The sequence below is a fragment of the Sus scrofa genome, chromosome 6 (genome assembly GCF_000003025.6).
Source record: "Sus scrofa isolate TJ Tabasco breed Duroc chromosome 6, Sscrofa11.1, whole genome shotgun sequence".
Classification (NCBI taxonomy): Eukaryota; Metazoa; Chordata; class Mammalia; order Artiodactyla; family Suidae; genus Sus; species Sus scrofa.
Genome location: NC_010448.4, coordinates 89437043 through 89450505, shown reverse-complemented (window position 1 = coordinate 89450505; position 13463 = coordinate 89437043). Strand labels below are relative to the sequence as shown.

At 50.2% G+C, this 13463-nt stretch overlaps 1 protein-coding gene across 1 annotated transcript in view; it reads left to right on the top strand.

Moving 5' to 3' along the window:
• TRIM62 (tripartite motif containing 62) overlaps positions 7712-13463 on the top strand; it is a 36325-nt gene continuing 30573 nt past the window's right edge. Inside the window, exons 1-2 of the mRNA XM_003127763.4 lie at positions 7712-7805; positions 8241-8757. Coding sequence (XP_003127811.1) covers positions 8350-8757 — 408 coding nt within the window. The 5' untranslated portion in view covers positions 7712-7805; positions 8241-8349. The remainder of the gene's footprint in view (positions 7806-8240; positions 8758-13463) is intronic.

Here is a 13463-nt window from a genome sequence, read left to right as displayed (position 1 = left end):
CTGCATCAGCCACATTTTTGCTTGTTCCACCAACTCTCCTATTGTCTTCTTCTTTAACAAATAGTGACTGGCCAACACCTTTCTTTTTCTTTTTTTTTTTGGGGGGGGGGCTCTTTTGTCTTTTTAGGGCCGGGCCTGTAGCATATGGAGGTTCCCAGGCTAGGAGTTGAATCAGAGCTACAGCTGCCAGCCTACGCCACAGCCACAGCAATGCCAGATCCCACCTGCATCTGCGACCTACACCACAGCTCATGGCAACACCGGATCCTTAACCCACTGAGAGGGACCAGGGATCGAACTCACATCCTCATGGTTCCTAGTCAAGTTTGTTTCCACTGCGCCACAATGGGAATTCCAGGCCAACACCTTTAAAAAGTAGTGGCAGGAGTTCCCTGGAGGCTTAGTGGGTTAAGGATCTGGCATTGTCTCTGCTGTTGTACAGGTTCGATTTCTGGCCTGGGAATTTTCACATGCTGCCGGCATAGCCAAAAATAAAATAAATCAACAACAAAAGCGGTGATAGCACACCAAATTGTTTCTTCTTCTTTTTAGGGCCATACCTGTGGCATTTGGAAGTTCCCGGGCTGGGGGTTGAATTGGAGCTGCAGCTGCTGGCCTATACTTCAGCCATAGCAACACCGGATCCAAGCTGTGTCTGTGACCTACACTAAGCTCAGGGCAACACTGGATCCTTAACCCAGTGAGCGAGGCCAGGGATCAAAACAGCATTTGCATAGATACTAGTCAGGTTCTTAACTCGCCACAATGGGAACTCCCAGGACACAAAATTTAAGGTGGAATGCAGTTGATCTGAGCAAGGGGTGGTAGTGACAGATACTCATTGCCCTCCCTTCATGCTTCAAACCTGTCAGTGTGCCCCCAAGACTTCCAGCTGCCAGCATTTGCATCATGGCTGAGGGGTCATTTCCCCAGAACTGCAGGAAGCTGACTGCATCCATCAGAGCTGACAAGTGCCAGGGAGCAGCCTCAATCCTCAGAGAGGATGTATAATGACCCAGCTCTCTTGTCCTTTGTGGGGGGGAGGGGGTCATTCTGAGGCATGTGTTTGGTACCGTTTCCTAGAGTTTCCCTGCAGGAGAAATCTATACTCGCCCTCTGTGCTAGCTGGCTTACCAGTGCAGCCTTAGGGGCCTGCCCCCCCTTCCCTGTATCTCTTTCCCACTTTTGTGCCGTATTACTTGTGCCGTAGTTTACTTTCCCAAATAAACTATTTTCTCAAGGTCAGCCCCTGGAAGGACCTATGCTAAAGACACACGTGGGTCAAGAGAAGCAGTGATATCAAGAGTGAACTCATATCTATTTTTTAAAAAATCTCCCCTCCCCCCACCCCCGGCCTCCTGGGTGTGTGTGTGTGTGTGTGTGTGTATGTGTGCACCCTTGTGCGCACGCGCTCATGCACAAGCATGGCTAATATATGAAAAAGGCTTTTAAGGATATAAACCAAGTATTAACAATAGTTCTTTCTGGGTGGTATAATCATGACTATTTCAAAGTTCCTTTTAATTTGTCTCTGCGTTTTGTTTTTCTGCAGCAGCAACTATGTACTAGATGCTAATTTAATTGGCAATTAGCAGATTATTAGTGAGCTCAGTACAGTGGTGGGGAGCAGAGCCAGGCTAGTTGGGGACTGGCAGGGGAAGTGTGCAGAGGGTTCTTTCCAGAGGCTGGTCTAGAGAAAGGCAAGAGATGAGGAGGTCGCTAAAGGTGGGACAGCTGGAGAGAGGGCTGCTTTAAGAGAAACTCGAACCTGTTTGTAGGCTGAGCGAAAGTAGCCAATGCCAAGGAAGGGAAGGAAATACTGAGTGGAGAGGGAAGACATTGGAGGAGTCAGTCCCTGGGGGCCTGAGAGCATGAGACCAGGGCCCAGGTGGAGAAATTTGTTTTTTTGTTTTTGTTTTTGTTTTTGCTTTTTAGGGCCGCACATGCGGCATATGGAAATGCCCAGGCTAGGGGTCAAATCAGAGCTGCAGCTGCCAGCCTATGCCACAGCCACAGCAACACGGGATCCGAGCCACAGGATCCAAGCCATGTCTACACCACAGCTCACGCTGGATCCTTAACCCACAAAATGAGGCCAGGGATCAAACCCACATCGTCATGGATACTAGTTGGATTCGTATCCATGAGCCACAATGGGAACTCCAAGGAATTCATTCTGAACAGAAGGCAACTTCATCCTCAGACCAGAAGAAGAGAGGTGAGGATGAATAAAGTTATGAATGCACTGACTTTGTCCATGTGTTTATTTTACATTCAGCCTCATTTCACAAGGGACTTTCACAGATAAGTTTTTAGGTTGAAGTGGCGTGGATGGTGAAAAGTCCCCCCCTGGAAGGGACTTTATTCCTGGTGTGGGAGGCAAGGTGCCCCACTGAGAAAGAAGCAGGGGTGTGTCTGTGGGGCTTGAGGAAACAGGCAAAGATTTAGAATGGTGGGGAAGGGGCGGAGAAATAGGAGCTAGCTGGATGGTTTGTGAAGACCTTTGGGGAGTTCCTTGGTGACCTAGTGAGTTAAGGACCTAGTGTCACTGCCATGGCTCAGGATTCAGTCCCTGGCCTGGGAACATCTACAGGTTATGGTCACAGCCAAAAAAAAAAGGCCCATTGGATGGAGCGGAGGACTCAGATTTGGCCTAGCTCCAAAATGCACAACTGTGGAATCTTTTCCAGCAGCTGGGGGTGAGGCCTGTGCCTCTTACTTGCTCTGGCTTAAGACAGATCTTGTCTCCCCTCTGAGCTGCAGTTTCCTAATCTGCAAAGGGGCGGGGGGGAAACGTCAAGTCTGGAGGGCTGTTATGAGGATTAAATAAAACAAAGGACACCAAGCAGGTAGCCCAGCTCATGGTGCATTGGAGCGGCTCGATCCACGTTCATTCTCCTGCCCCTGCCCCTTTGATGGGCCTGAGCCAATGTTACCTGGAGGGAAAGTGGTGCAGGGTTTGGTACCTAGGACTGACGGATGCTATTAGACACAACTTTAAATACAAGCGACGCTCGACATTCACATGGTTGGTGAATTGCTGCAAAGATTGAACTAGGGACTACAGAATCACTGCCCCTTGAGGAAATACAGCGTTAGGTTCCTGCGAGCCTCTGGCCGTGTTGCAACCAATCAATACATAACGTTGTTTTCTGTGTGTTTCTGTTTAAAGATGCCTTATTTAATATATGTTGTTGATGCATTAACATTGGCTTCACAACCAGTAGCCCTATAACTCACGCCTGAATAAAGCTTATCAAACACACATATATTCTCCCCAAGGCCCATCACAGGCTTTGTGCCCTTAGAACCACCAGGCAGCACTTCAGTGCTATACTTAGGGGCTATTTTAAAACAGCAAAATTGACACAAGATGGCAGCCACCATGGGCTTGGGAGTAAAAGTCCCTTGCAATTTCTGACTGTTGGAAGAACTCAAAGAAGACCAGAAAGGAGTAGCAGATGACATGGCTCGCTGGGGTCTAGACGATGACGAAGATAAGACGGACAGGCATGATAACTGGGCCTCCAGGAACAACTTATGAAAAGTGAATATACAGCCTTAAAATAGAATGTGGACCTAACACCCAGATGCACCCCCCCCTTTGTAAGAACTGTAACAAAAACTAAATGAATGCAATTAATAGTTCTAAGGGAGTAGTGGACCCAAGAGCCGTATCAGTGCTAGGACAATGTTACAGCAATTAATCAAAAAGAAAAACTACACACCCCCCACTATCCCTCATTCGATGTAAGCAGTCTTCATTTTCCACAGTAGTAAATTTTCTAGATACAGCTTGGAGACCTCAAAGTACTGGAAAGGAAGCTCCCATTCAAAGGCAATTTATCTCAAGATGCTGTAAATGAGACTAATTTTTTGTCCATTTGAAATATCTAAGCTGTGCTATCACAACAACAACAAATACAGCAAAATCACCCAAAAAAAGCCCAAAAGTCAGAAAAAAGCGGCATTAAATAGACCATGAAAAGTTGAACCATATGAGAGCTGAAACAAGAAGGCAGAGGGTCCCCTGGTCCCACCTCTGCTGGGAACATGCATGTTGGGCAATTTACATTCTTGCTACTCTGGGTCCGTGTATGTCCACAGATGACAGTGAAAACACCTCAAGTACGGATGTGGGGATTTTAGGAGCAGCTGAGTTTGCAAATAGTGAACCCATGAGTAATGAGAATCCACTGTGTCTTTTTTTCTGATTATAAAATCAAATAATAAACAAACAGAACTATACAGTGCAACTATTAAGCTCCTCCCCCCACCCCAGGCCCCAGATAAACATGGGTAAGATGGCTACAGAGTCTGCAGAGCTGTGCTATGCAAATAATACTGTGTAGGACTGTGTGTGTGTGTCCATGTGTCTATGCATCTGTGGGTGTATTTGCGTTTTCCTCTTTTTTTTTTTTCCCCTACTCAGCAACATCTCTTGGATAGCTGTCCAAAACAAAACAAAAGAAAACCAAAAAACCACTCTGGCTGTTCCTTTTAGAGTATGAATGGGAGTGAGTGGCATATGCTGCAGTCAGGGTCTCCAAGTCCTGGTCAGAGCCCTCAACCACATCAGGTTGGGGAAACAGATGCAAAAAGAGCAATGACTCACGAAACTTAAATATAGCCAACAGTCTGTGTGAGTGTAGTTTTCAACATCTTAACGGAGACGGAGTAAGTTCAGAGGAAGAACAGCTCAACAAGACTAAAAGCTGGAAATTATTCTGAAGGGTCAAAGAGACTGTGCTGTTCAGCCAGAGAAAGCCATGTTCTAAAAGCTTTGGAAGAGACTGGTGCTGGATGTTAAGATGAACTTAGCTACTGGAAGGGTTTAGACAATAGCGTGAGTAAAATGGGATCAAAGGGGAGTTCCCGTTGTGGTGCAGTGGAAATGAACCGGACTAGTATCCATGAGGATGCCGGTTCCATCCTTGGCCTCAATCACCAGGTCAAAGGATCCCGCATGGCTGTGAGCTGTGCTATAGGTCGCAGACTCGGCTCAGATCCCATGTTGCTGAGGCTGTGGTGTAGACCAGCAGCTGCAGTTCCAATTCAACCCCTAGCCTTGGAACTTCCATATGCAGTGAGTGCCGCCCTAAAAAAAAATAAAATTTAAATTAAAAAAAAAAGTACCAAAGCCTCTTCTAAAAACAGCTGGAGAGGAAGGAGTTCCCTCCTGGCTTAGCAGGTTAAGGATCCAGCATTGTCACTGCTGTGGCTCTGGTTACAGCTGTGGCGTGGGTCTGATCCCTGGCCCAAGAAGTTCCACATGCCATGGGTGTGGCTAAAAAAATAAAATAAAATACAACAGCTGCAGAGTAGATGGGGTAGGCTAACCTGCTGCATCAGAGACCCAAAATATAATGGCCTTTAGAAAATGGAAGTTTATTTCTCATTCTCTAGCCCACATTGGTGGGTGGCTCCACTCCATACGGTCATTTAGGAACCCAGGTTCCCTCCTTACCTTTGCTCTGTCAGCCTCTTTGAAGCATTACTGAAGCTAGGTTTCCGGCACATCTGTGTTCCACTCAGGGAAGAGGAAATGGGGCAGAGAAGAGCAAAAAACCTGAAGGACTATTTCTATTTACATTCTATTGGAAAGGATTTAGTCACAAAGCCACACTCAGCTGCAAGAGCAGCTGGAAAGTGCAGTGTCTGGCAGACTAGCCATTTCTCCAGCTACTATATTGCTATAGAAGAGGAGGATGGATTACATGGTGAATAAATGAAGCCCACTGTTTCATCCATCATCAAGCCTTTTTTCATTTCATTTCAAATGCTTCAATAATTTAGACCCTGCCCTCTTTACAAAAAAAAAAAAAAAAAAGACTGAAGACGCATAGCAATGCATCATCTGGGATTCTTTTGTTTGCCAAGAGACAGCACACTGCTATTAAACTCGCTTAAGCAGTAAGGTGGACCATATCATACATCCAAAAGTCTAAGCTCTGCATCAGTGCACCAGCATCTCTTTCCTAGGACTCGCTCCGCCTCTGTCACGTGTTGGCTGCATCCTCAGACTGGGAGCGATTCCAAGTATCATCACCAAACACATTCACATCCAGCAAAGGGGACGGTTTTTTGAGAGGGAAGAGACCTTTTGCAGAAGCCACCTCCCTACCACAGGCTTCCCCTCTGGTTTTTCAGGCCAGACCTGTAGCACCTGTCCAAACCCAAACCATCACTAGCAAAAGGAATGCAACCACCAAAGACTTGGACCAAATGGGATTTACTCCTACAGCTGGGCTGGGGTCAGCTGTCCCTTGGTCACATGGAGAAGGGGCACCTGAACAAAATGACAGCTCTGACTGCAAGGAAAAGTCAGTGAATGGTTGTTGCATGAGCTACTAACTTGTTTCTGGCAATAATAGCCACACGGAACTAGATAATGATATGATGGAAGATACATAAATAGCAAAAAGGAGTAAACTTCAAGCTGTTTCTTAAATTGTACCTCAATGAATTTTAACTCCAATGAAGACATTGCTGGAGGAGCCAGAAACTGGGGAGCCACCCTCATGCCTCCTTCTTTCTCACCTCATATCCAATCCATTACAAAATTCCATAGTGTCCACACTTTCAATACCCTGGATTTTTCTCCTTCCCCACTATCATGGCCCCAGGTCAGGTTTCATCTCCTACAGGTGCTATGAGGACAGTGATCTAGTGGTGCCAGTCTCTCTTCCTGAAATCCACATCTTTGCTACTGTTATTCAGCAACACAGCTTCACTGTTCCCAGAGCGCTGCACATATGCAGACACATCAGAAAAGGTCCCTGCCTTCATCGTGTTGATGGGATAATAAGCATCTCCTTGACCTCCTGAAACCCACATCAGACCAGGTCAGTGCCCTGCTTGAAAGCCTGATGCCTTCAGGAAATCCTTCACCATGACCCTCAAAGCCCTCACCTTATCCTAGCCAGTTTCACACCTCACCCCCAACAGTAAAGAACCACTTGCACTTCTCCAAATGTGCCCTCCCCTTTCACGCCTCCTCGCTCTTGCACACGCTGGCCCCTCTACCTAGAAATCCTTTAGCCCCTCTCCATCTGGCAAACAAGGTGAGGTCTCCTATTACTCCGCCTCTCTCCAGCGCCACCCTCCCCACCCCCCCAACCCCCACCCCGACCCCCACCCAACAATGTAGCACTCCAGAAATGTTTGCTGAGTGGAGACAACTCCTAGAGTCAGACATTAGTCAGGGCCAGGGCTTTCCAAGCCTTTTTCCCCACCGCCCAGCCCCAGACTCCTTAAGAAAGTGAAGAAGAAATGGGACCCCAAGTCTTAGGAGTGTGAGGGTCTTGAACTTGCTCTAAGCAAACAGGGTATTTCTCGAGTTTTATCGTTATATTTTACGCAAAAGTTGTATTCTATGCAGATTATACAACATATCCTTGTTGGTTTTAATACAAAGTATTATTTCCCCCAAATCTTCACTTTGATCATCCAAAAAGATATTCCTCCTTTACTCGTTATCCTCTCAAATTAGCTGTTCCCCCTCCCCCACCCGCCGCAGGGATCCCAAGAGAGACCTGAACGAACGTTGTTCCAAGTGCGGACCTGAAGGAACAGCTGGGTTTCACACCCCCTGGAGCTGGAGAATGGTGGGGGCGGGGAGGGGGTCCGCCGGCCAGAGGCCGGGCCCCGCCCCTCTTCTCCCCCGCCCGCCGCGGGGGCGGAGTCGCTTGGGCCCCGCCCGCCGGGGCGGGGAGCGAGCCAAGGCCGCGGGCAGCACAGGCTGGGCTGGTTCCGGGTTGAGAGGCTGCGCTCGGACCGGAGCAGTGGCCACCGAGCCGGCGCGGGTAAGGGGCCGCGCGGGGCTGGGTCTTGGGGCAGGGATCGGGAAGCGGAGCGTGCTCACGCCCCCCTCTCTTCTGCCTGGCATAGCCGCGGTGCGGCTTTGCCTGGCTTCCCCTTCGCCCAGAATTCCCCATCCCCAGCTTCTCCCCCTCCCCCTACCGCACCCATCCCGGTATCACTGCCCCCCAAGGCCTCCGCCCCCCTCCGAGATCCCCCTCTCTCAGCACCTATCCCTTCGGACTGTCCCTTTCCCTAGAAGCTTTTTGCTAGGAGCACCTTCCCTCCCACCCCATAGCCCTCTCCCTCCGGCGCCCATAGCTCTGGGTCACCTACTACCTTGAGACCACCTTCCTGGGCTTGCTTCCCTGATAGTATGTATCCTGCACCTATTACTCGCGTTACCCCGTCCCAGACAGCACCCTTTCCTTCTCCTGTAGCTCCTGCCTCTTCGGGCCTGCTCCCCGCAGCCATCCATAGGTGCTGCCCCAGCCAGCGCCTTGCTCTCCTGGCCGCCCCCCTGCATCTCGGGGGACCCTTTCCGGCGCCATGGCGTGCAGCCTCAAGGACGAGCTGCTCTGCTCCATCTGTCTAAGCATCTACCAGGACCCGGTGAGCCTGGGCTGCGAGCACTACTTCTGCCGCCGCTGCATCACCGAACATTGGGTGAGGCAGGAGGCGCAGGGCGCCCGCGACTGCCCCGAGTGCCGGCGTACGTTTGCCGAGCCCGCGCTCGCGCCCAGCCTCAAGCTGGCCAACATAGTGGAGCGCTACAGCGCCTTCCCGCTGGACGCCATCCTCAACGCGCGCCGTGCCGCGCGACCCTGCCAGGCACACGACAAGGTCAAGCTCTTCTGCCTCACTGACCGCGCGCTGCTCTGCTTCTTCTGCGATGAACCCGCGCTGCACGAGCAGCACCAAGTCACCGGCATCGATGATGCCTTCGAGGAGTTGCAGGTGAGTTGTCTGGCCGGCCTGGGGCGGAGGCGGGGCCTGGTCGGGGGCGGGGTCAGGGCTGGACGGTGGGCTGGACCCAGTCGCAATTGTCCTAGGGCGGGCTCACTGGCAGGGTCAGGGCCCTATCAGAATTAGTACGGGGCGGGGCCGCGGCGAGGGGGGCGGTGTTGAGGGTGGTGCTTTGGGCGGGGTCTCAGGCCTGAAATGGGGGGTGGGCCCATGGTTGGGGAGAGATCACTAACGATTGGGACGGTGGGGACAAACGCTATCAGAGTTGGACCAGGTACAGGCTGGGTCAGGGTGAGGGATGGGGCTGAAACAGAGCTGGGCAAGGGCGGGGCTGCTATGAGGGGTCATGGGGCTGGACCTGGAGACAGGGCCCACATAAAGAACGGTTCAGGACTGAGCTGGAGACAAAGGCACAGATGGGGATGGGAACAAAGTCAAAGCTAGAGAAGGGGCGGGGCCGCCGTCCAGGAATGGGTCTGGACTATATGGAGTAGACTAGCTGCAGGCTTGGGGTCACGATGCCTCTGAGTTCAGTTAAGTGTGCATCAGGACCTAGGGCCAGATGGCTCTGGGCAGGTCAGAGTTAAATCCAAGAGAGAGTATATACATGAGGGTCAGCAAGCTCCTGAGAGGATGGCTTTGGGCGCCAGGGGCTAGGCTGAGGTGTGCGAGGGGCTAAGGCTGGGATCATGTTTAAATACTGTAAGAACCATTCCGGGTTTAAATTAGAGTAGAGGCCAGCTTGAGAGTGAGGATAGGACATAAAGACTCAAGACTTGGGAGTTCCTATTGTGGCTCAGGAGGTTAAGAACCCAACTAGTATCCATGAGGACGCTGGTTTGATCCTGGCCTCATTCAGTGGATTAAGGATGGCATTGCTGAAAGCTGCAGTGTAGGTTGCAGATCCCGTGCAGATCTGGCATTGCTGTGGTGTAGGCCGACCCCTACCCTGGGAACTTACATATGCCCTGGGTGTGGTTGTCAAAACGGGGAGAGAGAGAGAAAGGAAGAAAGGAAGAAAGAAAAAGGAAGGCAGAAATTTGGAGAATAAGGCCCTGAGGTGAGGTGATTCAAGAAAAAGGAGAAAAGTGGACCTCTAGGAGTCTCCAGGATTTGTGGTGACCTCCTTGACCCACATTGGGACCTTTGAGGACTAAGTACATGCAAGGTAACCCAAGCATAGTCAGCCTAGGACTCTAACTGATCTGCTTTAAGCCTTCCCATCTTCGCTGACCAACTCCTGCTCAACTCCCAAAGCCCTGCTCAGACGCCCTCTCGGTGTAAGCCTTCTCCAAGCTCCACTGGCCAAAACATTAGCATTAGAGCTGCATCTCCCCAAGTGCCCTTTGTAAATAAGTATAATGTTTGAAAAAGTAGTGTTCTAAGATCAGCTGTACTTGGGAAATGTGATATATTCTCTATATCTTTCTTGGAGGATTCTCAATGTGCATTTGCCTATTAAAGGCTTGGAGAAATCCTGTAGCAAAGAAACTGACTTTGCTTTGTCTGATAAAATGTTTCCTTATTTGAGCCTGGAATCTTTTTCTCAAACTAAACCATTTAAGTCTCGCAGCCCCAGCTCTTTGGCCTTGGGATACCAGATGAGCACACAGTCCCCAAGAGCAGGGACCGTCTCTTAGTCATCATATCAATAACCCCAGAGCCTGGCACAAGGCCTGGCCCAGAGCACACATCAGCAAAGGTTGAATGAATGAATGACTGGTCCTGACCTGCACTGGCTGGGTCTGTGGAGCCTTTGGAAGCAGAAAGTTTTTGACTCCTTAAGTAGGAGTTAAATAACTATTTCCCTCGTGTTGTAGGGGGTCACTCCCCTCCACCTCCTTATACATAAGTTTCTGTGAGTCAGCCTGCATCAGCAGATGCTCTGGCTTTAGAAGAAATGGCCTCATGTTCACCTCAGACCTCCCTGTCCCTTTAATCCCCAAACCACAACTGACTCCTTCCCAGTTTGGCTGTTTGAGGATGGAGAGCAAGGGTTGGGGGCTCTGAGAGCTTGCACCAAGGGTGCCAGGCACCGGTGTCCCCATCTCCCTGTCTCTGAAGTCACATAAACAGAGAAGAGAGAACCTTGGGCAGGACTAGGGGCAGACTGTGAGAGTTTGAAGGGGCTCTGTCTGAAATCATCTGTCCAACCTCTTCATTATTTACATGTGGGGACTGGGGTCCAGAGGGGTGATGTGACTTGCCCAAAGCCGCACTGCCAGACAGTGAGAGAGCCGGCCTAGAAAGCACAGCCTGACCCCCGCCAGATCCCCCCCCTGCCACTCGCCCCCCTTCTCTCCTGTCTGACTTTCTAGCTGATGAGAACTCTGCCTTCCCAGGCTTGATTCGCATGTCTGCAAACCAGGAAATCCAAATTACTGTGTTGTGGTTTTTTGCAGTCCGTTCCATGACCTGGGGCAGGCAGGAGAAACTGAACATATATTTTCTGCAGACGTCATTCCTGGGTAAAAAAGAAAAACAGGACTGCCATCCCCTTACCCTCTAATGTCCTGTCCTGGGGTCAGTCACACTTGAGTCCCAAACCTTCCTTCTGCACTGTCTGCATAATCCACAAGTCCTTTCTTGGGAGCCTTGATCCTCTCACCTGTAAACTGGGGTCAGGATGATTCTTTCCTACCAGGATGTTGACGAGGCTGACCTGAGATGAACCTGCTATTTGAGATGCCTGCTCATGACAGGGGCCGGGCCAGCACGTGCTCCCATCCCTTCTCCTACCTATGAGAACTCATGTGCTCAGCTGGGCAAATGCCCAGACCTGCCTCTCACCTGAGAAGGAGGCCTGGCTTTGGTGCCTCCTTTGGGCTTGGCAAAAAAGTAGCAGAGAAATATGCCTTCTCCTGGAGGAGTAAGCTCCTGGGTGAGGCTCAAGCCACTCCCTACCCCATCCCCCATCTCTCTCCCTCCCTCTCTCTTTCTCCTTCTCTTTATAGGGAAGTAAGGCTCATTAGCTATTTATGCGCTGGAAATGAGGTTGCCCCCTCCTCTCCCAGCAGCTGGCGGCTGTCCCCAGGGCTCCTGGAGCCTGGGCTTGGGCCCCATAACAGACTCAGAGCCTGCAGGGCCCTGGAGATTGGCTGGTACAAACTTCATTGGACAGATGGGGAAGTGACAGAAGGGGAAGGAGGAGACCTGTCCCAAGACCTTGAGGCCAGAGGAGGCTGCTCCTGGGCTCAGCCAGAGTCTCCTCACACCCTGCCTAGCAGTTGGCCTGGAGCTTTTTTTCATTTATTATAAATCCTTGGGCAGCAGAGCGGAAAGTTTAAAATCTCTGGCTCTGTACTCAGGCAGCTCCAATCCTGCACTTCCATTTTCTGGCTGTGTGACCTTAACAAAATCCCTTATCATCTTTGAGCCTCGTGTCCCTCATTCACAGCATGAGAGTAACAGGGTTGGATTAAGTAAGATGCCATTTGCAAGAACTTGGTGCTGCGCTTGACACACAGTAAGCACTCACTAAATGACAGCGCTCCGTATTTTGGTTACATCATACTCGGCTCTGTTGACATTTGGGGCCAGATACATCTTCGTTGTGCAAGGCAATCTTATGCATTGTGGGATATTTAACAGTATCCCTGGCCTTGGCCCACTGGATGCCAATAGCCAAAAATGTCTCCAGACTTCATCAAATGTCCTCTGGGGTCAGAATCACCCCTGGTTGAGAAGCCTGGCCTGGAGAAATCCTACTCATCTTTCCAGGCTCAGCTCAAATATCACCTCCCTGACCTGCCAAGCAGAATTGCTTTGTACCCTAGATTCCAATCCTGGGGTCAGATCCTGGCATCATCACTGATAAGCTGTGTGTCCTTGGTCAGGTCATTTCCCTTCTCTAAGCGTCTACCTGCTTGTTTGTAACATGGGGATAATACGACCTTTCTGGGAAGGATGTGTTAAGGGTTGGAGGCTGGATCAAAAGTGCTTGATACTATGCCTGGCACAAAGTAGCCCACAACAACTTTTAAATATCTTTATTTTTCCTGATTATAAAATTAACATAGAAGTTCCCTGGTGGCCTAGCCGTCAAGGATTCAGCATTGTCACTGCTGTGGATTTGGTTCAATCCCTGGCCCAGGAACTTCCACATGCCTCGGTCAGAGTCATAATAAACAGAGCTATATAATGTAAAAGTTTAAATCCTCCCATTATCCACCCCATAGAAAAACATTATTTTTTTCTTAAAGATTTACTTTCTTAAAAACTTGCTACAGTTTTTTTGTTTTTTTTTGTTTTTTGTTTTTTGTTTTTTTCCTTTTTAGGGCCACACCTGAGGCATATGGAAGTTCCCAGGCTAGGGGTCAAATCCGAGTTGCAGCTGCTGACCTACGCCACAGCCACAGCAACCCCAGATCCAAGCCGCATCTGCAACCTACACCACCAGAGCCTTCACCCACTGAGTGAGGCCAGGAATTGAACCCACATCCTCATGAATACTAGTTGGGTTCTTAACCTGCAGAGCCGCAATGGGGCAGTGGTTAACGAATCCGACTAGGAACCATGAAGTTGCGGGTTCGGTCCCTGCCCTTGCTCAGTGGGTTAAGGATCCGGCGTTGCCGTGAGCTGTGGTGTAGGTTGCAGACGCGGCTCAGATCCTGCGTTGCTGTGGCTCTGGCGTAGGCCAGGGGCTACAGCTCCGATTCGACCCCTAGCCTGGGAACCCCCATATGCCACAGGAGCGG